General features: G+C 42.0%; 1 protein-coding gene across 1 annotated transcript in view; it reads left to right on the top strand.

Annotated features, from left to right (window-relative positions):
* Positions 1-711: 711 nt before the first annotated feature.
* USP50 (ubiquitin specific peptidase 50) overlaps positions 712-27991 on the top strand; it is a 43485-nt gene continuing 16205 nt past the window's right edge. The window contains exons 1-6 of the mRNA XM_058427208.1: positions 712-764; positions 2463-2657; positions 3436-3631; positions 11630-11690; positions 12156-12246; positions 13778-13910. Of these exons, the coding sequence (XP_058283191.1) occupies positions 712-764; positions 2463-2657; positions 3436-3631; positions 11630-11690; positions 12156-12246; positions 13778-13910 (729 nt within the window). The remainder of the gene's footprint in view (positions 765-2462; positions 2658-3435; positions 3632-11629; positions 11691-12155; positions 12247-13777; positions 13911-27991) is intronic.

Genomic DNA, 27991 nt, shown 5'->3' with positions numbered 1-27991 from the left:
AGTGTGTATTTTCTAAGAACAAGGGCATGCCCTTGCATAAACACAGTACAGTCTTATCAAATTCAGAAGATTCAACATTAATAGAAAAAACTATCTGCATATTATCCATATTCATATTTCATCAATTGTTCCCATAATGTTCTTTTATGGCAGTTTTTTTTTCTGATCTGGTATTCAGTCCGGATAGATCTAGCTCCTGAATAGAAGTGGAAGTCCTCGAAATTCCCTCAGGGCTCCTAGGTGTGGTGTAGTCGCTGGGAAGGGGGAATGAGTGCCCAGAGCAGGCAGGGTTGCCGCAGTGTCCACTAACTCAGTGGTGGTAAATCTTTTGTGCACGTGTGTGTGTGTGTGTGTGTGTAATATATATATACACAAGAGAAACTGAGTGATGGAAGAAGGAAGAGAGGTTATATGTGTAGTTCATTCTCTGGAGCCTAATCTTTCTAAAACATTTCAGACAACCCAGTAACAGTGTCTCATGGCAACATGATAGAATCTTGAAGGTGAATGTTAAGGATTATGATGTATGGAAAATCCAAGCTGGAGTGGTGCCTGATACAGGTGAAAATAAATTTGCAGCTACTGGAAGAGAGAGGAGCATATCAATTGTTTAAAACAAAAAGCCAGCGTTAACAGGCTCAGAGAAATGAAGTTGAAAGGAATAGATGTAGCTCCTGAATAGAAGCGAAAGTCCAACGTGGTTCCATTAAAATGGCTTCTCAGCGGTCTCTCCCTGCAGATGACTTCGGTATCTACTACGTCCTGTGAGCCTTGATCTACTACAGCTTTCTAGATAAGCCCAGTGATGGGAAGGTCAAGCTCAGGGGAGTCAGAGGACACACGCTGCATTCAGGAGGGTTCTCCCAGGTGTGACCCATGGGAGGTCCCCCGAAAGGAAGGAAGATTGTACCTAATATCTTGGCAATAAATACATGTCCTTCCTAAAGGGTGACAGTCTAGAACCTCCTGTGGTATCAGTGAGTAAAAGTGAAAATGACCATTCTTATAACAGTGAACACTTTTCAAACTGGCATAACCGTACTTCAAAGTATGTATGAGGTGAGGTCACTGTCTCATGGATCCCCAACTTTAGATACAATATATGGAAAGAAAAATCTGAGAGGACATAGATACCAGGCTGCCTGGCACAATACAAAAAATTATAAGAGGAAGCTCTGTGCAGGGAGAGGAGATCCCCTTCGGAACCCTCAGTGTTCTCTCTGTGCAGGCAGGTCTGGCCAATTCACATGAACACTCTAATCCTGTAGCTTACTGGGAAGGACATCCTAGACCAGTCACTTAAAAAAATTTTTAAAGTGTCATTTATTGATGAACCTGTGTCAAGTACCTTGCATGATACCTGCATAATCCTCACAACCATCCTATAAGGCAGATGATATTATTCCTCTTTTATAGATGAGAAACAGACCTAGAATCCCAGATCCTATAACTAGTAAATGGCATAGTTGGGATTTAAACTAAGGTCTATATTTTTACAAAGTCTGTGCTCTTTCTCCTCTCCGTGTATATATGTGTGTGTGTGTGTTTATATGTATATAGCTATATACATACACATATACACATATGTGTGCTCTTAAGATATATATATTCATTCTCTTAATGTGTATATATTATGCCTTCAATATATATGCCATACATACATATATACACAAATATATACATATATACATCACATATATATAGACAATCTTAATATATATAGACAATCTTAATATTTATAAATCCAAGTATCTTAATGGATAGATATGTTGGGAGAGAGGGAGGGAATTAAACAGACAGGTGGATATTCCTTTTTTTACATATACCACCACACACCCCATGATTAAATGACTAAATCATTTAAACCTGACATCTCACCTGTAAAATGGGATGTAAAAATAATTGTTCCTACCTTACACAATTGTTGAAAGATTTAATGGGAAAATGCATGTTAAGTATTTAAATAGTGCCAGGCTCACTACCTGATAGCTATTGTTTTATTAACTATTAATAATCATAATAATTTAATTGCTTGCCCAGCAAGTTGTCAGTTGTCTTGCTTTAATTTTAGAAAGAAATTTTTATCTGTCTTATTTGGCTTCAGGTACTTGTTCACAATTCTGGTCTACGTAATGTAATTTTGTTTTTAATTTAATTTAATTTATTTATGTAATAGTGACAAGATCTCACTATGTTACCCTGGCTGGTCTCAAACTCCTGGCCTCAAGCAATCCTCCCACCTCGGCCTCCCAAAGGGCTGGGATTACAGGTGTGAGCCACTGTGCTCCGCCATAATACAATTTTAGACTCCAAGTTCCAATACTTCCTGTCCTTGTTAGGGAATGTGTTTGGAGGAAGTCTTATTAAGAACTCTTCTTTATTTCATATTAAGAGAGGCTTATTGTCATTTTTACATATTTTGTTCTCTCAAAACCCTTTCTTCCTATGTGGCACCAACACAGTGCAGAGTGCACAGATTACTATGATACCCTTCCAGTTAAGGAGGCTGATGGGAACCAGCCCCGTTTTCAGGGCGTCACTGGCTTGCGGAACTTGGGCAACACATGCTACATGAATGCCATCTTACAGTGTCTCTGCAGCGTCTTGCCGCTGGTGGAATACTTTCTCTCCGGGAAGTATATCACCGCTCTTCAAAAGTAAGACCATTTGCATTCCCTGCAGCCCAGCCCCCACCCCCACTTCCCCACAGGTGATGTCAGAGAGGGAACTCTGGAATCCCTATTAAGAGATAAACAAACAAGTCAGTAGAGGTTGTAGCTTCCCAGATAACGTGCTAGAGTAAGTAAAAGTGGGAAGGGCAACCAAGAAATGAATGCAGCTCCTTTTTTGTTTTATTGTCGTTGTTGAGACAGGGTCTCGTTCTGTTGCCCAGGCTGGAGTGCAGTGGTGCGATCTTGGCTCCCTGCAACCTCTATTCTCCGGTGCAAGTGACTCTCCTGCCTCAGCCTCCTGAGTAGCTGGGATTACAGGCATGTGCCACCGTGCCTGGCTAATTTTTTTTGTATTTTTGTGTTTTTTTGTATTTTTAGTAGAGACGGGGTTTCACCGTGTTGGCCAGGCTGGTCTCAAGCTCCTGACCTCAAGTGATCCACCCCTCCCAACCTACCACCTCGGCCCCGCAAAGTGCCGGAATTATAGGTGTGAGCCACTGAGCCTGGCCTCCTTTTTTTTCTTTTAGACAGAGTCTTGTTCTGTCACTCAAGTTGGGGTGAAGTAGTGGTATGATCACAGCTCACTGCAGCCTCAACCTTCTGGGGGCTCAAGCTATCCTCCTGCATTGGCCTCCCAAAGTGCTGGGGTTACAGGCATGAGACACCACGCTCTTCCATTTTGAGACTAATTTCCCAGGCTTGGGTGATTAGGTGGCTTCTTTTCATTAAATCAGCCAGAAACATATCCGTTTCTTCTTCCAAGTGATTGCAGTGAAGTTGCCACTGCTTTTGCCTACCTGATGACAGACATGTGGCTGGGAGACTCAGACTGTGTCTCACCAGAAATATTCCGGTCAGCTCTTGGCAACCTCTACCCAGCATTTACGAAAAAGACGCAACAAGATGCTCAGGAATTCTTGATTTATGTCCTAAATGAACTTCATGAAGCTCTAAAAAAGGTAAGTAGAATTAATGACCTTGAAATGGGATAGTCCTGCACCTTTATCAGCAACTTCATTTTTCATTCTTTTACTTGTTCAATTAATATTGTCTACTTTGTGCCAAGCACTGTGCTAGGTGTCCCATGGAGGACATCCTAGTTAGTATTTGAATGTAGCTGTATTTACCAAACTTACTTGTCATCAGAATCATCTGGGAAGATTTTACGACACAGATTTTAAGGCACATACTCCAAGGGTAATGAATTAGAATGTCTTTTGGGAAAGCTTACTTGGCATTTCCAGTGGTCAGCCAGGCGTGGGAAACACTAATCTAGTTTTCTTTGTAAATAAAGGCTGAATGGACTAGTTTTTAAAAGTGCAAAATATCTTCCTCATGAGAAATAACATATAGAACTTTATAGCTTAAATTTTCTTGGGACCTACAAATCCATGAAAATATTAAGCTTGATATTAGATTAAGCAACAGATCTACGCACTACAAAGTTTCATCCTCATACCAAACATGCCTAACCCGAGTTCATCACCGAATTAGGACATACATTTCATTAAACATGTTGGGTATGGTGGTGCATGCCTATAATCCCAGCTACTCAGGAGGCTGAGACTGGAGAATCACTTGAACCTGGGAGGCAGAGACTGCAGATGAGCCGAGATCGTGCCACTGCATTCCAGCCTGGGCAACAGAGCAAGACTCCGTCTCAAAAAAAAAAAAAAAAATTTAATTTAATTTAAAATAAATTAAAAAAAACACAATACCATTCACATCAGCACCCTCAAAAATGAAATACTTAGTTATAAAATTAACAAAATATGTACAAGACCTATAGAAGGAAAACTAGAAAATTCTCATGAAAGAAATCCAAGAAGAACCTAAATAAACAGAGAGATATATTCTATATTCATGGATAAGAAGCTTCAATATTGTCAAGATGTCAGTTTTTCCCAACTTGATCTGTAAATACAATGCAATCCCAATCAAAATCCCAGCAACTTATTTTGTGGATATTGACAAAATGATTCTTTTTTTTTTTTTTGAGACGGAGTCTCGCTCTGTCGCCCAGGCTGGAGTGCAGTGGCACAATCTCGGCTCACTGCAAGCTCCGCCTCCCGGGTTCACGCCATTCTCCTGCCTCAGCCTCTCCGAGTAGCTGGGACTACAGGCGCCCGCCACCACGCCAGGCTAATTTTTTTTTTTTTGTATTTTTAGTAGAGACGGGGTTTCAACGTGGTCTCGATCTCCTGACCTCGTGATCCGCCCGCCTCGGCCCCCCAAAGTGCTGGGATTACAAGCGTGAGCCACAGCGCCCGGCCAGATATTGACAAAATGATTCCAAAGTTTATGGGGTGAGGTAAAAGATCCAGAGTAGCCAAAACTATACTGAAGGAAAACATAATTGGACTGACATTACCAAACTTCAAAACTTATTTTAAAACCAGAATAATCAAGACAATGTGGTATTGGTGAAAAAAAAAAATAGAAAAATAATGGTATAGACAAGAGAGCTCAGAAATGGACCCACAAAGATATAATCAACTGATCATTGACAAAGGAACAAAGGTAATACAATGGAGAAAAGATAACCTTTTTCAACAAATGGTGCTGGGACAACTGGATATCTACATGAAAAAAAAAAAAAAGAAGAATCCACACACAAACCTTACACCCTTCACAAAAATTAACTCAAAATGGATCACAGACCAAAATGTAAAACAGAAAATTACAAAACTCCTGGAAGATAACACTGGAGAAAATCTAGATAATCTTGTGTTTGGCAATGACTATTTAGCTACAACATCAAAGGCCTACTTTACAAAAGAATTGATAAGCTGGACTCCATTAAAGTCAAAATTTTCTGCTCTACAAACCACTGTCAAGAGAATAAAAAACAAGCCATGGAGGCCGGGCGTGGTGGCTCACGCTTGTAATCCCAGCACTTTGGGAGGCCGAGGCGGGCGGATCACGAGGTCAGGAGATCGAGACCACGTTGAAACCCCGTCTCTACTAAAAATACAAAAAAATTAGCCAGGCGTGGTGGCGGGCGCCTGTAGTCCCAGCTACTCGGAGAGGCTGAGGCAGGAGAATGGCGTGAACCCGGGAGGCGGAGCTTGCAGTGAGCCGAGATTGTGCCACTGCACTCCAGCCTGGGCGACAGAGTGAGACTCCGTCTCAAAAAAAAAAAAAAAAAAAAAAAAAGAAAAAAACAAGCCATGGAAAAAAAAAAAAAAAAAGACATCTGGTAAATAACTGCTATTGAAAATATACAAGAAATTTTGCCAGGCACAGTGGCTCATGCCTATAATCCAAGCACTTTGGGAGACTGAGGTGGGCAGATCACCTGAGCTCAGGAGTTCAAGACCAGCCTGGGCAACATGGTGAAAACCTGTCTCTACCAAAAAAAATAAGAATTAGCTGGGCGTGGTGGTGGGTGCCTGTAGTCTCAGCTACTCTGGAGGCTGAGGCAGGAGAATGGCTTGAACCAGGGAAGTGGAGGCTGCAAGAACCGAGATTTCACCACTGCACTCCAGCCTGGGTGACAAAGCAAGAGACTGAAGAAAAGAAGGGAGGGGAGGGGAGGGGGAGGGGAGGGGAGGGGAGGGGAGGGGAGGGGAGGGGAGGGGAGGAAGGGAAGGGAAGGGAAGGGAAGGGAAGGGAAGGGAAGGGAAGGGAAGGGAAGGGAAGGGAAGGGAAGGGAAGGGAAGGGAAGGGAAGGGAAGGGAAGGGAAGGGAAGTCAAGTCTTAAAACTCAACAATTAGAAAACCAACAACCTGGCCGGGCTCACGCCTGTAATCCCAAAACTTTGGGACACCGAGGCGGGTGGATCACAAGGTCAAGAGATCAGACCGTCCTGACCAACATGGTGAAACCCCATGTTTACTAAAAATCCAAAAAAAATTAGCTGGGCGTGGTGGCATGCACCTGTAGTCCCAGCTACTTGGGAGGCTGAGGCAGGAGAATTGCTTGAACCCGGGAGGTGGAGGTTGCAGTGAGCTGAGATCACATCACTGCACTCCAGCCTGGCAACAGAGTGAGACTCTGTCTCAAAAAAAAAAAAACAAAAAAAAAAAGAAAAAGAAAAGAAAAGAAAACCAACAACCCAATTTTTAAAATATGCCAAAGACCTTAACAGACCTTCACTGAAGTATCTTAGCACGGACTAGGGGGAGCAGGAATGTGGAGTTACTAAAGGTTATGGAGTTTCTGTTTGGATGATGAAGACGTTTTAGAAATAATGATGACTGTTGCACAACATTGTGAATAATTAATGCCAATGAATTGTATAATTAGAATTGCTAAAATGGCAAAGTTTTGTTATGCTGTATATATTTTATCAGAATTTAAAAACAATAACATAATATACCAAATATCATTGAATTGTATACTCTAAATGGGTGAATTATTGGCATGGGCATGTGAATTATATCTCTGTAAGGCCGTTCGAAAATATGTGCCCACAAAATGTAAAGATCCATACCTTTTTAGGTGAAAAATAATTATTTTTGGTGCTTTGGAAATACTGGCATTGTATTTACAGATTAAGTTGGGAAAAACTGACATCTTGACAATATTGAAGCTTCTTATCCATGAATATAGAATATATCTCTCTGTTTATTTAGGTTCTTCTTGGATTTCTTTCATGAGAATTTTCTAGTTTTCCTTCTATAGGTCTTGTACATATTTTGTTAATTTTATAACTAAGTATTTCATTTTTGAGGGTGCTGATGTGAATGGTATTGTGTTTTTTTAAATTTATTTTAAATTAAATTAAATTTTTTTTTTTTTTTTTGAGACGGAGTCTTGCTCTGTTGCCCAGGCTGGAATGCAGTGGCACAATCTCGGCTCACTGCAGTCTCTGCCTCCCAGGTTCAAGTGATTGTCCAGTCTCAGCCTCCTGAGTAGCTGGGATTATAGGCATGCACCACCATACCCAACTAGATTTGCATTTTCAGTAGAGACAGGGTTTCGTCATGTTGGCCAGGCTCGTCTTGAACTCCTGACCTCAGGTGATCCACCCGCCTTGGCCTCCCAAAGTGCTGGGATTACAGGCATGAGCCACCATGCCCAGCCATGTTTTTAATTTCGAATTCCATTTGTTCAAAGCTGATGTGTAAAATACTTTTTGTATATTAATCTTGTATCCTACAATCTTGCTATAATTGTTTATTATTTCTGAGAGTTTTTTTGTTGATTCCTTCAGATTTTCAACATACACAATCATGTCATCTGTAGACAAAGACAGTTTTATTTCTTACTTCCCTGTCTCTATAACTGTTATTTTCTTGTCTTTCTTATTGCATTAGCTAGCACTTCTAATACAATGTTGAAAAGTAGTGATGAGAGGGGACATCCTTGCCTTGCTCCTGACTGTAGTGGGAAAGCTTCTAGTTACTCACCATTAAGTATGATGTTACTGTAGATTATTTGTAGACATTCTTTATTAAGTTGAAGAAGTTCTCCTCTATTCTTAGTTTACTGAGAGTTTTTATCATGATGGGTATTGGATGTTGTCAGACACTTTTTCTGTGTCTGTTGATTTGGTTGTGTGTGTGATTTTTTTCCTTTAACCTAATTATGTGATAGATTTCTTTTTTTCTTTTTCTTTTTCTTTTTTTTTGAGACGGAGTCTCAGTCTGTCGCCTAGGCTGGAGTGCAGTGGTGTGATCTCGGCTCACTGCAGGCTCTGACTCTCGGGCTCACGCCATTCTCCTGCCTCAGCCTCCCATGTAGCTGGGACTACAGGCACCCACCAGCACGCCCAGCTAATTTTTTCTAATTTTAGTAGAGACGGGTTTCACTGTGTTAGCCAGGATGGTCTCGATCTCCTGACCTTGTGATCCGCCCTCCTCAGCCTCCCAAAGTGCTGGGATTACAGGCGTGAGCCACCGCGCCCGGCCTATGTGATAGATTTCATTAATTTTTCCAATGTAGGACAAGCTTTGCATACCTGGGATAAAGGTATGTAGCCAGGACCATGCCCAGCTAATTTTTAAAATTTTTTTATAGAGATGATGCCTCACTATGTTGCCTAGGCTGGTCTTGAACTCCTGGGCTCAAGAGATTCTCCCACCTTGGCTTCCCAAAGTGCTGGAATTACAGGCGTGAGCCACTGTCCCCAGCCCATTTTGAAATTTCTTTCAAGATATCTTCTTTGACTTGTGTTATTTAGAAGTGTGTTGTTTACTCTCCATGTATTTGGGGATTTCCTAATTATCTTTCTGTTATTTCTTTCTAGTTTAATTCCACTGTGGTCTGAGAGCAGACATTGTATGATTTCTATTATTTTAAATTTGTTAAAGTGTGTTTTAACGAGCATACCTTAGGCCAGAAGGTCTAACTTATTCTTATTTAGCCTAGCTAGAAGCTTGGTGAATGTTCCATGTGAGCTTGAGAATAATATATATTCTGCTGTTGTTGGGTGAAAGAGTCTACAGATGTCAATTACATCTATGGACAGATGGTGTCGTTGAGTTTAACTATGTCCTTACTAATTTTTTGCCTACTGGATCTGTCCATTTCTGACAGAGGTGTGTTGATATCTCCAACTATAAAAGTGATTCATCTATTTCTCCTTGCAGTTCTATCAGTTTTTCCTTTGTGTCTGTGTGTATGTGTGAGACAGAGTTTCGCTCTGTGGCCCAGGCTGGAGTGCAGTGGTGCAGTCTTGGCTCACTGCAAACTCTGTCTCCTGGGTTTAAGCAATTCTTGTGTCTCAGCCTTGAGTATCTGGGATTACAGGTGCGTGCCACCACACCTAGCTGGTTTTTGTATTTTTAGTAGAGACAGGGTTTAGCCATGTTGGCCAGGCTGGGCTCGAACTCCTGACCCCAAGTGGCCCACCTGCCTCGGCCTCCCAGTGTGCTGGGATTACAGGCATGAGCCACGGTGCCCAGCCAGTTTTTCCTCATGTATTTTGACCCTTTGTTGTTGGGTGCATATATGTTAATAATTTCTATTTCTTCTTGAAAAATTCATCCCTTTATCATTATGTATGGCCCTTTTTATCCTTAGTCACTTTCTTTGCTTTGAAGGCTGCTCTGTCTGAAATTAATATAGCTACTCCCGCTTTCTTAGTGGTAGGATGGTATGCTTTCCTCTGTTTACTTTTAGGCTCTACGTGTGTTTATATTTCAAGTATGTTTCTTGTACACAGTGTATAGTTGAATTTTGTTTTTGATTCACAGATTAAAACAATCTGTGTTTTAATTAATGTATATAGACCACTGACGTTCAAAGTGATGGTTGATGCCATTGGGTTAAATATCTGTTTTATTTGTTACTGCTTTCTATTTGTTGCCTTTGTTCTTTGTATTCCTGTTTTTATCTACCACTCTTTTCCTGCTTTTTGTGGTTTTAATTGAGCATCTTATATGGGTCCATTTTCTCTCCTTTATTACCACATCAGTTATACTTTTTAAAACATTTGTTAGTGGTTGCCCTAGAGTTTGCAATATACATTTACAACTAATCCAGGTCCACTTTCAAATTACACCATACTGCTTTCCTTGTATCATTGCTGTCATTCATTTCACTTATATATAAAGATACACAAGAATATATATGATATATACATAAGCATACATAATTGAATATATTGTACCTATTATTGTTTTGAATAAACTGTTATGTTAGGTCAATTAATAATAAGAAAAATAAAAGTTTTCATTTTACCCTCACTTATTCCTTCTTCAGTGCTCTTTATGTAGATTCAAGTGTTTGACCTATATCATTTTCCTTCTCTGTAAAGGATTTCTTTTAACATTTCTTTTTTTTGAGATGGAGTCTCACTCTGTTGCTCAGCCTGCAGGGCAGTAGCATGATCTTGGCTCACTGCAATCTCTGCCTCCCAGGTTCAAGCGATTCTCCTGCCTCAGCCTCCCGAGTAGCTGGGACTACACGCCCACACCACCATGCCAGGCTAATTTTGTATTTTTGGTAGAGATGGGGTTTCACCATGTTGGCCAGGGTGGTTTTGAACTCCTGACCTCAAGTGATCCACCTGCCTTGGGCTCCCAATGTAGCTGGGATTACAGGCATGAGCCACTGTGCCTGGCGCAGTCTTTTTTCTTTCTTCTTGTCAGTTTTAAAGGTTTCTGCTGAGGTTCCTGAAGCTCAGCGATTCTTTCTTCAGCTGTGTCCAGTCTACTAATGAGCCCATCAGAGGCATTCTTCACATGTTAGAAGATGCAGTTTTTTCCTCTAGTAGTTAAAAAAAAAAAAAAGAAAAGAAAAGAAACTAACCACTATACTAACAAGGATACCTCTAGCATTTCTTTTGGTTCATTCGTTCATTCTTAGGATTTCCATTGACCGTCTGTTCTTGCATGCAGTCTACTTTATTCATTAGAACCCTTAGTGCGTTCATCAGTTTTAAATTCTTAGTCTGATAATTCCCACACCCCTGCCCTATCTGGTTCTGATGCTTACTGTCTCTTCAAACTGTGTTTTTTGCCTTTTAGTATGCCTTGTAACTTTTTCCTGATAGCCAGATAGGATGAACTGGGTAAGAGAAACGGACGTAAATAGACCTTAATGATGGGGTGGTGAGGTGGAGGGGGAGGGGGAGTGTTCCATAATCCTATGAGTGGGTCTCGGTCTTTTAATGAACTTAAGCCTCCAGACTACGAACTTCACAAGTGCTCCTCAGTCCCTCTACACCCCCTTTGGTGGAACAGGATAGTTAGAGTGGGCTGGAGTTGGGTGTTTTCCTTCCCCCAGGTTAGGTAAGCTCTGATAAGACCCCAGCAGGTGAGGCTCTGGTTAATGAGTTTCTCCTGTGGGCAGGCGTTACGAACAGGGTGCTCTAGCCTATTTCAGAATGGTTTCTTTCCCTTCTTCCTGCCAGAAGCATGAGGAGATTTGTCTCTAATGTTTACCGTGAGAGTGTGGTTGGGCTCCTGGGGGGAAAATTCACAAAGTGGGCGCCCCCCGTGACTGGATTCTTTGGAGTTTTTGACTCTCAGACTGCACTGAGCCTCTAGCAATTCGTCAATTACAGTTCAGGTTTTCCTACACAGACCTGTTCCCTCAGAGGTTTCTGCTCGGCAGTTTTGACTCTGGTAAGTCTGTGATTCTCTATGTTTGCTGGTCTGTTTTTCCAATTTTGGGGGCAGTGGTTCGTCCTGTGACCTCACTGCTCTTTCAGCTCTAAGACGAGCTGTTTATTTTCCTTTCGGTTAATTCTTTCCTTCCTGAGGGAAGGAAAATAACCAAAAGCTTTATTTAGCTTTTAACTTGTTAGGACAGAATGGTGATTTCTAAGTCTCCTTATGTGTAGAACTGAAAACTAGACGTCTCTCATCATTGCTTTTGGTGTTCAAACTGTTCAAAATTGGCCACTGGGAGCCCCTTCAAGTCAGCTCCTGGGGCCCCATTAGTTTATTAGGGTATGCTTACATAAAATGTATCATTTTTAGGTGCACAGTTCTATGAATTCTGACAAATGCATGCAGTCATGTAACTATTACAACCAACATATAAACCTTTTCCATCACCTCAAAAAGTTCTCTCATGCTCCTTTCTAGTCATTCTCCTCCCCGACTCTAAGCCTATAGAAATTGCTCATCTGATTTCCATCCCTATACTTTTGTGTTTTCCAGAACATGCTGTCAGACTGTATGTAGCTTTTAGAGTTTTTCTTTCATTTAGCATGATTCTTTTGGTTTGTGTTGTTGTGTGCATTCGTAGTTCTTTTTTTTATTGCTGTGTGCTATTCCTTTTTGTGAGCTTACCACAGTTGCTTATGTCTCCACCAGTTGATGGACGTTTGGGTTGTGTACAGTTTTGAGTAGTTAGGAATACAGCTTCTACGAACACTAGCAGATAGCTTGTTATGTGGGCCTAAGGCTTCATTTCTCTTGGGATGATACCTAGGTATGGAATTGCTGGATCACATGGCATTCCCTTAGTTTTTTGAAAACAGGGTATCTTGCTTTCTGGTACAAGAATGTCTCGGTCTCGGTAATTTCCCGGCCTCAGACCTCCAGCCATTTTTCCAAAATGAACATAATTATTTTTTTAAAAGCTTCTGAGTAACTCTGATGTGAGCCCAGATTTACAAACTTAGGAGCCATGTAGCAATACAGAATGTGAAAGATTTTCACAAAATGTTCTTATTAAAACATTAAAAAAAAAAACAACAAAAAACTCAGAGCTTGGAAACAGGACATTGCCAAGACTACCTGTGCTGAAATCAAGATAAGGAAAAGCTGAGCCAGCTTGGTTAGAATAAATAGGCTCAGCTGGAGCAAAAGCCTCAGGAATTTTCAATGGGGTTTCCACTCCCCGCAGTGCTGAGCCTTGGTTATCCCTTTTTTTTTGCCCTACTAGGTTCAAGTTTAGCTTGAATCTTTACTATCTCACTCCCTGATTCAAATTCCAGTCTCATTTTGGTGAGGCTTATGGATGCAGTATTTAAATAGATAAGAAAAAAGTAATTTATAAGTCTGTACCAAATAATCTTTCCAGGAAATTACTTTTCTTTTTTTTTTGAAATGGAGTCTCACTCTGTCGCCCAGGCTGGAGTGCAGTGGTATGATCTCAGCTCACTGTAACCTTCGCCTCCCAGTTTCAAGCAATTCTCCGGCCTCAGCCTCCCAAGTAGCTGGGATTACAGGCATCCACTACCATGCCCGGCTAATTTTTTTGCATTTTTAGTAGAGACGAGGTTTCGCCATGTTGGCCAAGCTGGTTCTAACTCATGACCTCAAGTGATCCACCCGCCTCAGCCTCCCAAAGTGCTAGGATTACAGGCGTGAGCCACCTTGCTAGGCCAGAAATTACTTTTTTTTTTAGAGACAGGGTCTCACTCTGTCACCCAGGCTGGAGTGCAGTGGTGCGATCACAACTCACTGCAGCCTCAGCCTCCCTATGCTCAGGTGATCCTACTACCTTAGCCTGCTGAGTAGCTGGGACTACAGGTGAGAATTCTATGTAGAGACGGGGTTTTGCCATGTTACTCAGGCTGGTCTCAAACTCCTAGGCTCAAGGGATATGCCCACCTTGGCCTCCCAAAGTTGTGGGATTACAGGCATGAGCCACTGTGCGCAGCCAAGACATTACTTTTTAAATACTTGGAATTTGTCATGTAGACAAATGAGCGGTTCCCAAGCTTACTTTGTATTTTACACATTTATTATCCCTGCAGGTTTGACATTCAGGGTACAACGAAAAGGAAGCTGAGAACGGATATTCATTACCCCCTCACTAACTTGGACCTCACTCCTTATACTTGCTCAATTTTCCGGAAATATCCTAAATACGACCTCTCTGCAGTGGTGGTAAGTAAAAACAAACTGTTAAAAATAACCAAATTTTAAAGAAAACTCTACAATTATCTGCTTGAATCCCTATTTCTCCTGTCTCTCCCTGACTTATGCCCTACTTTTAAAAAACATAGACCAGGAAACTCTCCACTTTGACCTAGACAGTAGAGGAACAAAGAAATAAAATATACTGTTCACTGCCTCTTTATTTTCTCTCCACTCAGTGGCTATTTCAGATCTAAGATCTAAGGATACTGCAAATTGTGCTCCTAGAAGCAGCAGCAGCAGTTGGTTCCAATAGCTTAAAATTGTTTCTGAGACAGGGCCTTGCCCTATTGCCCAGGCTGGAGCCATCACTGGTGCAATCACAGCTCGCTGCAGCCTCCAGCTCAACTGATCCTCCCCAAGTAGCTGAGACTACAGGCATGTGCCACCAATTTTTTTTTTTTTTTTTTTTTTTTAAGTAGAGATGAGGTCTCAGTATGCTGCCTATGCTAGTCTTGAACTCCTGGGCTCAAGGGACCCTCCCACCCTGGCCCCTTAAAGTGCTGGATTACAAGCATCAGCCACCATGCTCAGCCTCTGATAGCTTTATGTTGAATACCCATGAACCACTTTGTGGCCAAAGTCCCAAAACAGTAGGTACATACCGGCCACAAGATTCAATTCCTGTATACAGCCAGGCCTAGAAAAACTCTGGGGTCCCTATGGTTCTAAGTCAACTATGATCAATGAAGATTTCCTGAAGGAAAGAAAGCATGGAGTATAATTTAGACCAAATCACCGGAACTCATATCAACTATCCCCAAGTAGCAAGCCATTCTGTGGGTTTCTGTTCTGGGTCACGGTGTTAACGATCTGTCTCAGAACATACTCATATTTCAAATTGTACCTGGAGGTCCAGTTATGTCACATCAAATGGTCCAGACTCCCACCGGAGCCCAGTATGATTCACCAGAGTCCACCGAAGTCTAATTTGCCTCTTCAGCTTATTGTTGAATTAATGTATTCTAAGATGTGAATCCCACTGGTCTTCCTCATTAGCAGCTCTCAGAACCATACCTCCACACTTTAACAAAATGATCAGTTCTGTATTTGGTGTTTTCACTTCGAGTCTCGACATTCTCCTTTCCAATTTATTCTGCTCCCAAACATGGTTTTTCTTCTCTCACTTCCTTGCTTGGGAATCTAGAGTGGCATCCTCTTCTCTATTATATCAAATGCAGACTCTAATGTAGATTCCCAAACAGTGCAGGAACTGCCTCCCTTATATTTTGCTATTTTTATTTCTCATATAGATGTTTCTGCTTTAAGAATATCCAAATGACAAAAATCTGAATTGAATATACAAATTATAATTATCGCTGAGCTCAGTGGCTCCCTCTTGTATTAATAATTCCAGCAATTGTGGAGGCTGAGGTGGAAGGATCGCTTGGGGCCAGGAGTTAGAGACTATAGTGAGCTATGATTGCTCCTCTGCACTCCAACCTGGGTGACAGGGCAAGACTCCATCTCTTAAAAAAAAAAAAAAAAGTAATTATGTGCATTATGGAAATAGATATGTTTATATAAAACATCACTCCAAACCTCCTATAAATTCTTACTCCCAGGCCAGGCGCGGTGGCTCACGCCTGTAATCCCAGCACTTTGGGAGGCTGAGGTAGGAGGATTGCTTGAGTCTCGGAGTTCAAGCCAGCAGCCCTGGAAACATGGCAAAACCCCATCTCTTAAAAAAAAAACAAAACAAAAAAAAACAAACTTAGTTCTTTTAGTAATCAAACTATTATTGGTTAATTAAGGGGCGAAAAGTTGGTTTTGAAGGGCACTGTATTTAGAATTTGCTGCAAATTGATGATTCATCAGAGATAAGAACTAAGCATCTGTGAGGCTGAGCACGGTGGCTCACATCTGTAATCCCAGCACTTTGGGAGGCCGAGGTGGGCAGATCACCTGAGGTCAGGAGTTTGAGACCAGCCTGGCAAACATGGTGAAACCCCGTCTCTATTAAAAATACAAAAAAATTAGCTGGATGTGGTGGCACGCACCTGTAATCTCAGCTACTCGGGAGGCTGAGGCAGGAGAATTGCTTGAACCCAGGAGGCAGAGGTTGCAGTGAGTGTTATTGGGCCACTGCACTCTAGCCTGAGCGAGTGAGACTTGGTCTCAAAATAAATAAATAAATAAATAAAAAACTAAGCATCTTTGAAATTGTGATGTATGACAGTAGGAATAAAACCATGTAGAGCTTTGCTACTTAAGGTGTGGTCCTCAGGAGAACCGTAGCATTGGCACCACTTGTTAGAAACAAAGAATCTCAGGCCGGGCATGGTGACTTACACCTGTAATCCCAGTACTTTGGGAGGCTGAGGTGGGTGATCATGAGGTCAGGAGATTGAGACCATCCTGGCCAACATGGTGAAACCCCATCTCTACTAAAAATACACACAAAAAAATTAGCCAGGCGTGGTGGCATGGGCCTGTAGTCCCAGCTACCCAGGAGGCTGAGGCAGGAGAATCACTTGAACCTGGGAGGCGGAGGTTGCAGTGAGCTGAGATCGCACCACTGCACTCCAGCCTGGATGACAGAGAGAGACTCCTTCTCAGAAAAAAGAGAAAAAAGAATCTCAGGGCCCACCTCAGGCTCATTGACTTAGAATCTGCATTTTAATATCCCTCTGTGGTTTCTGTGCATAATGAAGTTTAAGAAGCATACATCTCTAGACTAGAAGGGAAGGATATCCCTGCACCATCCTTAAAAGAGATTTATCTAGCCTTTGCATGAGCCCTTGAAGAGTTTACTGCTTTACAAGGCAGGCTCTTCATTTGCTAGATTCTTTGTTAGATTTATTTTACGAACACTTACATAGTGTTTGTTATGTATCAGGCACTGTTCTAAGCACTTTACAAATAACCATTTAATCCTTATTCTAGCCTACGAGGTAGGCACTCTGTATTATTCCCATTTTACAGAATAGGAAACAGGCACAGAGAGGTTAAATAATTTGCCCCAAATCATACTGCCTACAAAGAGCAGAGCCAAGACCTGAACCCAGGCAGGCTGACTCCAAACTGTCTTGCTCCCATCTCTGACATCGTGCTGCCTCCGATTGTTAAACATGTCTATGTTGAGCCCAAATCTACCTGCCACCTCGTAGTGTCTTCCCATTTGTCCTAAATCTGTCCTCTGAAGCAGTGATAGCAATATATGTGTGGCTTACAGTTAACAAATGCTTGTACATATGCATTAGCAAAGCAGAGTACCTTTTTTTCTTATACATTTTCCTTCAAATATTTGGAAATGGCAACCATATGCTAACAATATCTAACTCCTTCAACCCTCCTCAAATCATTGGTTTCTAGAAAGAGTGTTTTTTAAAATGATGAAATACTTCAAGCACAGAAATCTGAACAGAATAAGTATTCACGCTATTTGCCACCTAGGTAAAGAAATAAAATACAGGCCAGGAGCAGTGGCTCACGCCTGTAGTCCCAGCACTTTGGGAGGCTGAGGCAGGAGGATTGCTTGAGCTCAAGAGTTGGAGACCAGCCTGGGCAACATGGCAAAACCCCGTCTCTACAAAAAAATACAGAAGTTAGCTGAGCACTGTGGTGCATACCTGTGGTCCCAGCTACTCGGGGGGCTGAGGTGGGAGGATTGCTTGAGCCTGGGAGGTTGAGGCTGCAGCGAGCTGAGATAGTGCCACTGCGCTCCAGCCTGAGCAACAGAGGGAAACCCTTCCTAAAATAAAATAATAATATAAAATAATGCTGTAGATAAAAGCCCCCTCTGTATCTTTAATGATCCCACTCCCTTCTGTTTCTTGATGTAACCATTACCCGAATTCGGTGTCTATTCTTCCCGTGTATTCTTCTCCACAAATGTTTGCATTTTCTGTTTCGTGTGTTCTCTAAATGTAGTATCATACTGAACATATTCTACAGCTGCTTTTTCTCTTCAATGTTATCTTTTTTCTTTTTTTATTAATTTTTTTCTTTTTTTGCACACAAAACAATACACATTTTCTAAAAATACATACAAACAAAAAGATGCATATCAAACATATTAGGAAGGTTGCACATGGGAAGACTGGGAATAGAAATGGGGGGTGGGAATGAAAGAAAATAAATGAGAGAGGGACTTTGTATGGATCAATGATAATAACTCAATCCTCTATGTCTTTGACAAAGAAGGAGAAGGAAGGGGAAGAAAAAGAAAGTGGGATAAAGGATCAGAAAGGGAGGAAAATAGAAAAAATTAGAGTATGACTCCAGGGTAGACCTGTTTTGTTGTTGCTGGGTTGGTTGGTTGGTTGGTTGGTTGTATTTTTCATATGTTTCGCCATGTTGGCCAGGCTGGTCTCGAACTCCTAGCCTCAAGTGATCAACCCGCCTTGGCCTCCCAGAGTGCTGGGACTACAGGCGTGAGCCACCACGTCCAGCCCCGACACTGCGTCTGGCCTCTGTGGTAGACCTCCCAGACGCGGCGGCCGGGCAGAGGCGCTCCCCACATCCCAGACGGGGCGGCCGGGCAGAGGCGCTCCCTACATCCCAGACGGGGCGGCCGGGCAGAGGCGCTCCTCACCTGCCAGATCGGGTGGCCGGGCAGAGGGGCTCCTCACCTCCCAGACGATGGGCGGCGGCCGGGCAGAGGCTGCAATCCTAACACCCTGGGAGGCCAAGGCAGGCGGCTGGGAGCCGAGACCACGCCACCGCACTCCAGCCGGGGCAACACCGAGCACCGAGTGAGCGAGACTCCGTCTGCAGTCCCAGCACCTCGGGAGGCCGAGGCGGGTACACCACTCGAGGCCAGGAGTTGGAGACCAGCCTGGCCAACATGGCGAAACCCCGCCTCCACCAAAAATACGAAAACCAGCCAGGCGTGGTGGCGCGCGCCCGCAATCCCAGGCACCCGGCAGGCCGAGGCAGGAGAATCACCGGAGCCCCAGGGAGAGAGTCTACAGCGAGCCGAGACCATGCCGCTTCACTGCAGCGTGGGCAACAGAGGGAGACCATGCGAAAGAAAGGGGGGGGGGAGAGAGAGGAGAGAGAGAGAGCGCGCTTCAGTGTTATCTTTAATGATATTAATCCATCAATACATTAGCTTTTTAACTTATTAATATTTTTAATTGATAAATCAAAATTTTTTACGTTAATGGGGTACAATGTGATGTTTTGAGAGATTATACACACACACACACACACAATGTGGAATGATTAAATCAAGCTAACATATTCCTCACCTCACTTGTTTTTTGTGGTGAGGCATTTGAAATTTGCTCAGCTATTTTGAAATACACAATACCTTTCATTTACGATAGCCACTCTGCCATGCAATAGATCTCAAACTTCCTCACTGAAACTTTATACCCTTTGACCAAAAACTCCTGATTCCTCACTCCCCTCCCCAGCCTGTGGTCACCACCATTCTACTCTCTACTTCAAGGAGTTCAATAGATTCCACATATAAGTGAAATCGTTCAGTATTTGTCTTTCTGTGCCTGGCTTATTTCACTTAGCATAATGTCCTCCAGTTCCACCCATGCTGTTGCAAATGGCAGAATTTCCTTTTTAAAGGCTGAATAGTATTCCAAATATATCACATTTTCTTTATTTATCCACTGACAGTCTGATTCCATATCTTGACTATTGTGAACAATACTGCAATGAGTATGGGCATGTAGATCTCCCTTCAATGTATTGATTTCCATTCCTTTGGACGTATATCCAGAAGTCAGACTGGTGGTGGTAGGGTTTTTTTTTGTTGTTGATGTTGTTGTTTTTAAAGACTGGGTTTTGCTCTGTCACCCAGGCTGGAGTACAGTGGCACAATCACAGCTCACTGCAGCCTTGAACTCCCAGGCTCAAGCGATCCTCCCACTTCAGCCTCCCAAGTATCTGAGACTACAGGCATGTGTTACCACACCTGGCTTAGTTTTAGTTTTTTAAATCTTTACAGCATTTTCCATAATGACAGTACTAATTTACATTCCCACCAACAAAGTACAGGATTCCTTTATCTCCACGTCTTTGCCAACACTTGTTATCTTTCAGCTTTTTGATAATAGCCATTCTAACAGGTGTGAGGTGATATAGCTCATTGTGGTTTTAATTTCTCTTTCCTTAATGCTTAATGATGTTGAACGTTTTTGTCATGAACCCACGGGACATTTGTATGTCTTGAGAAATATCTGTTCTGGTTCTTTGCCCATTTTAAAATCACCTTATTTGTTTTCTTGCTAATGAGTTGAGTTCCTTATATATTTTAGATATTAACTGCTTATCAGATGTATGGTTTGCAAATATTTTCACCTTTTCTTTGTTTTATCTCTTCCCTTTGTTAATTGTTTCCTTTGCTGTGCAGAAACTTTTACATTGGATGCAATTCCCTTTGTCTATTTTTGCTTTCATTGCCTGTGCTTTTAGGGTCACATCCGAAATAATCATTGTCTAGGTCAACGTTGTGCAGCTCCTCCATGTTTACTTCTAGTTGTTTTATAGTTTCAGGTCTTACATTGAAGTCTTTAATCCATTTTGAGCCGGGTTTTGTTTATGATATGAGATAAGGATCTACTTTCATTCTTCTGCCTGTGAATATCCAGTTTTCCTGACATCATTTCTTTACTGTCCGTGCCCTGTTGTATGTTCTTGGCACCTTTGTGGAAAATCATTTGACCATAAATGCATGGGTTTATTTCTGAGCCTTCCATCCTTTTCCACTGGTCTACAGGTCGGCTTTTATGCCAGAACGTGCTGTTTTCATTATAATAGCTTTATGTAATAACATATTTTGAAATCAGGGAGTGCGATGCCTCCAGCTTTCTTCTTTTGGCCTGATTGTTTTGGCAATTTGAGGTCTTTTGTCATTCCATATAAATTTAAGGATTTTTTTCTATTTCTGTAAAAAATTTCATTGGAATTTTGATAGGGATTGCATTGAATCTGTAGATTGCTTTACGTAGTATGGACATTTTAGCAATGTTAATTTTTCAAATCCAAGAACACAGGATATCTTTCCATATATTTGCATTTTCTTCAGTTTCTTTCTTCAATATGTATAGTTTTCAGTATCTTTCACCTCCTTGGTTAAATTTACACCTAAGTAGTTTTTGTTGTTTTTGCTATTGCAAATGGGATTACTTTCTTAATTTATTTTTTGGATAGTTTGTCAGTAATGTATAGAAATGCCACTGTGGCCGGATGCAGTGGCTTATACCTGTAATCCCAGCGCTTTGGGAGGCTGATGTGGGAGGATTGCTTGAGTCCGGGAGTTCAAGACCAGCCTGGACAACATAGGGAGACCCTGTCTCTACATAAAATTAAAAAAAAAAAATAGTCAAGTATAGTGGTGCACACCTGCTACTCCAGAGGCTGATGTGGGAGGATCGCTTGAGCCCAGGAGGTTGAGGCTGCAGTCAGCTGTGATTGTGCCACTGCACTCCAGCCTGGGTGACAGAGCAAGACCCTGTCTTACCAAAAAAAAAAAAAAAGAAGAAATGCTACTGATTTTTATATGTTGATTTTGTATCCTGCAACTTTATGGAATTCATTTCAGTTCTAACAGTTTTTTGGTGGAGTTTTTAGGGGTCTCTCTATATAAGATCATGTCCTCAGCAAACAGAGAATTTCACTTTTTCTTTCTCTAGTGGCATGCCTTTTATTTCTTTCTCTTGCCTAATTGCTCTGGCTAGGAATTCCAGTACTGTGCTGAAAAGAAGTGGTGAGTGGCTGGATGTGGTGGCTCATTCCTGTAATCCCAGCACTTTGGGAGGCTGGGGCAAGTGGATCACTTGAGGTTAGGAGTTTGAGACCAGCCTGGACAACATGGTGAAAACTTGTCTTTACTAAAAATACAAAATAATTAGCCTGGCATGGTGGCACACACCTGTAGTCCCAGCTATTCAGGAGGCTGAGGCAGGAGAATCACTTGAACCCGGGAGGTGGAGGTCTGCACCATAGTATTCCAGCCTGGGTGACAGAGTGAGACTCCATCTCAAAAAATAAAATAAAGTAAAATAAAAAATATGATGTTGAACTTGATTTGCTACTATTTCGTGGAGGATTTTTGCATCTATGTTCATCAGGGCTCTTGCCTTGTAATTTTCTTTTCTTGTACTGTCCTTGTCTGGCTTTAGTATCAGGGTATTGTTGGCCTCATAAAATAAGTTTAGAGGTATTCTCTCTGGTTCAATTTATTGGAAGGGTTTGAGAAGGATTGGGTACTAGTTCTTCTTTAAATGTGGGGTAGAATTCAGCTGTGAAGTAGTCTGGTCCTGAGCTTTTCTTTGATGGGAGACTTTATTACTAATTCAGTTTTGTTGTTATTGATCTATTCTGCAACCTTCTCCTGGGCTCAACTGATCCTCCCACCTCAGCTTCCCTAGTAGCTGGGACTACAGGCACATGCCACCATGCCTGGCTAATTTTTGTATCTTTTGTAGAGATGGGGTCTCACTATATTGCCCAGGCTGGTCTTAAACTCCTGGGCTAAATCAAGCCTCCCACTTGGCCTCCCAGAGTGTTGGGATTACAGGCAGGAGCCACCGCGCCTGGCCTTTTCAGGTTTCCTATTTCTCCATAATTCAGTCTTAGTAGGTTGTATGTACCTAGGAGTTTATACATTTCTTCTAGGCTATCCAATTTGTTGGTGTATAATTGTTTATAGTAGTTTCTTAGGATCCTTTATATTTGTGTTATCTATTATAATGTGTCCCCTTTTGTTTCTGCTGTTTTTTGAGACAGAGTCTCATTCTATTGCCCAGGCTGGAGTGCAGTGGTACGATCTTGGCTCACTGCAATCTCCGCCTCCTGGATTCAAGCGATTCTCCTGCCTCGGCCTCCCAAGTAGCTAGAACTACAGGTGTGTGCCACTATGGCCAGCTAATGTTTTTGTTTTTAATAGAGATGAGGGTTTCCCTGTGTTGGCCAGGCTGGTCTCAAACTCCTGACCTCAGGTGATCCACCTGCCTCGGCCTCCCAAAGTGCTGGGATTACAGACATGAATCGTTGTACCTGGCTTCATTTCTGATTTTGAGTTGTCTTTTTTTCTTAGTCTAGCTAATAGTTTGTCAATTTTGTTTATCTTTTTAAAAAACAGCTTAGTTTCACTGATTTTGTTGTTGTTGCTTTTCTAGTCCTTGTTGATTTCTGATTTGATCTTTGTTATTTCCCTCCTTCTGCTAATTTTGAGCTTTGTCTGTTGTTCTTTCTCTAGCGCCTTGGGGTGTAATGTTAGATTGTTGAGATCTTCTTTTTCTGAAATTGTTTTTAAAATTAATACGTAATAATTGTACATACAAGGTACATGTGGTATTTTGATACATGTATACAATATGTACTGATCAAATTGGGGTATTTTGGCTGGGCATGGTGGCTCACACCTGTAATCCCAGCACTTTGAGAGGTCAAGGCTAGTGATCACCTGAGGTCAAGAGTTCAAGACTAGCCTGGCCAACGTGGTGAAACCCCGTCTCTACTAAAAGTACAAAAATTTGCCGAGCTTGGTGGCGGGCGCCTGTAATCCCAGCTACTCGGGAGGCTGAGGCAGGAGAATCGCTTGCACCAGGGAGGTGGAGGTTGCAGTGAGCCAAGATCCCGCCATTGTGCTCCAGCCTGGGCGACAGAGTGAGACTCCATCTCAAAACAAACAAACAAAAGAACCAAACTGGGGTATTTAAGGTTTCCATCACCTCAAACCTTTATCATTTCTTTGAGTTGGAAATATTTCCAATCTTCTAGCTATTTTGAAATATACAAATAATATGTAGTTATTGTTAACTATAGTCACTTCATTATGCCGTCAAACACTAGAACTTATTCCTTCTATCCACGTTTGTATCTATTAACCAGCTTCTCTCTTTATCCTCCCCAAGTCGTTCCCAGTCTCTGATAACTATGTCTTTACCTCCATAAGATGAACTTTTTCTATCCCTCACATGTGAGTGAGAACATGCAACATTTGTCTTTCTGTGCCTGGCTTCTTTCACTTAACATAACAACCTTCAGTTCCATCCACGTTCCTGCAAATGATGAGATTTCATTCTTTTTAGGAATGAAGAATATTCCTTTTTTTTTTTTTTTTGTGGGAAGAGACAGAGTCGGCCAGGTGTGGTGGGTCAACCTGTAATTCCAGCACTTTGTGAGGCCAAGGCAGGCAGATCACTTGAGCACAGGAGTTTGAGACCAGCCTGAGCAACATAGTGATGCTCCATCTCTACAAAAAATACAAACATTAGCTGGGTGTTGTGGCGTGTGCCTGTAGTCCCAGCCACTCAGGAGGCTGAGGTAGGAGGATCGCTTGAGCCCAGAAAGGTCGAGGCTGCAGTGAGCCAAGATCATGCCACTGCACTCCAGTCTGGGTGACAGAGGGAAACCCTATCTCAAAAAAAAAAAAAAAAAAAAAAAAAAAGACAGGGTCTCTCTCTGTTGCCCAAGGCTAGAGTGCAGTGGTGAAATCATGGCTCATTACAACCTCAAATTCCTGGGCTTAAGAGATCCTCCCACCTCAGCTTCCCGAGTAGCTAGGACTACAGGCATGGGGCACCATGCCCAGCTAAGTTTTTAATTCTGTTTTGTAGAGACAGAATCTCACTATGTTGCCCAAGCTGGTCTCCAATTACTGGCCTCAAGTGATCCTCCTGTCTTGACCTTCCAAAAATGTTGGGATTACAGGCACAAGCAGCTACTATGGCCAGCTCATATCTTGGCTGTCGTGAATAGTGCTGCAATAAACATGGGGGTGCAGGTATCCTTTGGATATGATTTTCTTTCCCTTGGATAAATGCCCAGTAGTGGATTGCTGGATCATATAATAGTTCTATTTTTAGTTCTCTGAGGAATCTCCATGCTGGTTTTCCATAACGGTTGTACTAATTGACATTCCCACCAACAGCATATAAGAGTTCCCTTTTCCCTGTATCCTTGCCAGTATTTATTATTTTTTATCTTTATGCATTCTAACTGAGGTGAGATGATATTTCAGGGTGGCTTTGATTTGCATTTGTCAGATGATTAGTGATGTTGAACATTTTTTCATATAGCTGTTGGCTATTTGTCATCTTTTGAGAAATGTGTATTCGTGTCCTTTGCACACTTTTTTTTATTGTATTGTACTGTACTGTATTTTTTTGAGACGGAGTCTCACTCTGTTGCCCAGGCTGGAGTGCAGTCATGTGATCTCAGCTCACTGCAGCCTCTGCTTCCCAGGTTCAAGCGATTCTCCCACCTCAGCCTCCCGAGTAGCTGGGACTACAGGGGTGTGCCACCATGCTTGGCTACTTTTTGCATTTTTAGTAGAGATGAGATTTCACCATGCTGCCCAGGCTGGTCTCAAACTTCTGACCTCAAGTGATTCGCCCGCCTCTGCTTTCCAAAGCACGGGGATTACAGGTGTGAGTCTCCGCGCCTGGCCCGTTGCCCACTTTTTAATGGGATTATTTCTTTTTTGTTGTTGTTGAGTTGTTTGAGTTCCTTGTATATTCTGGATATTAGTACCTTATCAAATGAATAGTTTGCAAGTATTTTTTCCCCATTTTACAGGTTGTCTCTTCGTTCTGTTGAATGCTTTCTTTGCTATGCAGAAGCTTTTTAGTTTAATATAGTCCCATTTATCTATTTTTCAATTTGTTGCCTGTGCTTTTAAGGCCTTAGCCATGAAATCTTTGCTTAGACCAATATCCTGAAGCATTTTCTTTGTGTTATCTTCTAGTAGTTTTATAGTTTCAGGTCTTATGTTAAAGTCATTAATCCAGTTTGAGTTGATTTTTTTTTTAATGTGGTGAGAAATGGGGGTCTGGTTTTATTCTTCTGCATATGGATATCCAGTTTTTCCAGTACAATTTATTGAAGCAGGTGTCCTTTCCCCACGGTATGTTCTTGGCACCTTTTGAAAAATCAGTTGGCTGGGCCGGGCGCAGTGGCTCATGCCTGTAATCCCAGCACTTTGGGAGGCTGAGGTAGGTGGATCACAAGGTCAGGAGATCAAGACCATGGTGAAACCCCGTCTCTACTAAAAATACAAAAAAAAATTAGCCAGGCATGGTGGTGGGCACCTGTAGCCCCAGCTACTCGGGAGGCTGAGGCAGGAGAATGGCATAAACCCAGGAGGCAGAACTTGCAGTGAGCTAAGATCACGCCACTGCACTCCAGCCTGGGCAACAGAGTGAGACTCTGTCTCAAAAAAACGAAAAAAGAAAAATCAGTAGGCTGTAAATACATGTATTTATTTCTGGGTTCTCTATTCTGTTCCATTGGCCTATGTGTCTGTTTTTATACCAATAACATACTGTTTTGGTTACTATAGTTTTATAGTATATTTTAAAGTCAGGTAATGTGATGCCTTTCTTTTCTGATATAGGTGTTTATTGCTATAAATTTCCCTCTTAGAACTGCTTTTGTCGGTTGTGTGTGATGACTCACGCCAGTAATCCCAGCATTTTGAGGGGCCAAGGCTTGAGCCCAGTAGTTAGAGACCAGCCATGGTGAAACCCTGTCTCTATAAAAATTGAAAAAATTATCTAGACATAGTGGCACATGCCTGTAGTTGCAGCTACTTGGGAGGATGAGATGAGAGGATTACTTGAACCCAGGAGGTTGAGGCTGCAGTGAGCCACGATCATGCCACTGTACTCCAGCCTGGGTGACAGTGAGACCAGGTCTCAAAAGAAAAAACAAACAAACAAAAAAAACTGCTTTTGCTGCATTTCATGAGTTCTTGTATGTTGTGTCTCCATTTTCATGTGTCTCAAGGTATTTTACGATTTCCTTTTTATTTTTGGACCCATTGGTGATTCAGGAGATACTGTTTAATTTCTACATATTTATGAATTTTCCATGATTTCCCCTGTTATTGATTTCTGGTTTAATGCCATTGTGATTGGAAAAGGTACCTAATATGATTTCAATCCTCCTATTTTTTTTTTTGAGATGGAGTTTTGCTCTTGTTGCCTAGGCTGGCGTCCAGTGGTGTGATCTCTGCTAACCGTAACTTCTGCCTCCCAGGTTCAAGTGATTCTCCTGCCTCAGCCTCCCGAGTGGCTGGGATTGCAGGCGCCCACCATCACACCTGGCTAATTTTTTGTATTTTTAGTAAAGATGGGGTTTCACCACGTTAGCCGAGCTGGTCTCGAACTTCTGACCTCAAGTGATCCCCCCCGCCTCAGCCTCCCAAAGTGCTGGGATTACAGGCATGAGCCACCACACCTGGCCTCCGCTTACATTTTTAAAGTCTTATTATATGACCTCTAACATATGATCCTGGAGAATGTTCTGCATGTGCTTGAGAATAATGTTTATTCTGTTGCTATTGGATGGAATGTTCTGTATATGCCAGATCTGCTTGGTCTAAAGTATAATTCAAGTCCAATGTTTCTGTATTTTCTGTCTAGATAATGTGTTCATCGTTGCAAGTCCCCTACTGTTACTGCATTTCAGTCTCTCCCCTCATATTAATTAGTAATTGCTTTATATGTTTAGGTGCTCTAACATTAGGTGCATATATATTTATAATAGTTATATCCCCTTGATGAATTGACCATTTTATCATTATATAATGACCTTCTTTGTCTCAGTTTACAGTTTTTGACTTAGTCTCTTTTGTCTAGTTATAGCTACCACTCTAGCTTTCTTTTAGTGTCCATTTACCTGGAATATCTCTTTCCATTTCTTCACTTTCAGTCTATATGTATCCCTACTGCCTCTCGTAGCTAGTATATAGTTGAGTCTGTTTTTTGTTTGTTTTTGATTCGGAGTCTCACTCTGTCGCCCAGGCTGGAGTGCAATGGTGTAATCTTGGCTCACTGCAACCTCCGCCTCCTGGTTTTAAGCAGTTCTGCCTCAGCTTCCCGAGTAGCTGGGATTAGAGGTGCCCGCCACCACGTCCGGCTAATTTTTGTATTTTTAGTGGAGATGGTGGTTCACCATGTTGGCCAGGCTGGTCTCGAACTCCTGACCTCATGATCCACCTGCCTCAGCCTCCCAAAATGCTGGGATTACAGGCGTGAGCCACCACGTCAGGCATGTTTGTTTGTTTGTTTGTTTGTTTTATCCATTTACACTTAAGGTAACGATTGATGTTTGCTACTGCCATTTGTAGTTAGTTT

Source organism: Hylobates moloch, unplaced genomic scaffold (assembly GCF_009828535.3).
Source record: "Hylobates moloch isolate HMO894 unplaced genomic scaffold, HMol_V3 SCAFFOLD_14, whole genome shotgun sequence".
Taxonomy (NCBI): Eukaryota; Metazoa; Chordata; class Mammalia; order Primates; family Hylobatidae; genus Hylobates; species Hylobates moloch.
Note: the sequence above shows the minus strand (reverse complement) of the source record. Positions and strands in the feature narration are given on the sequence as shown.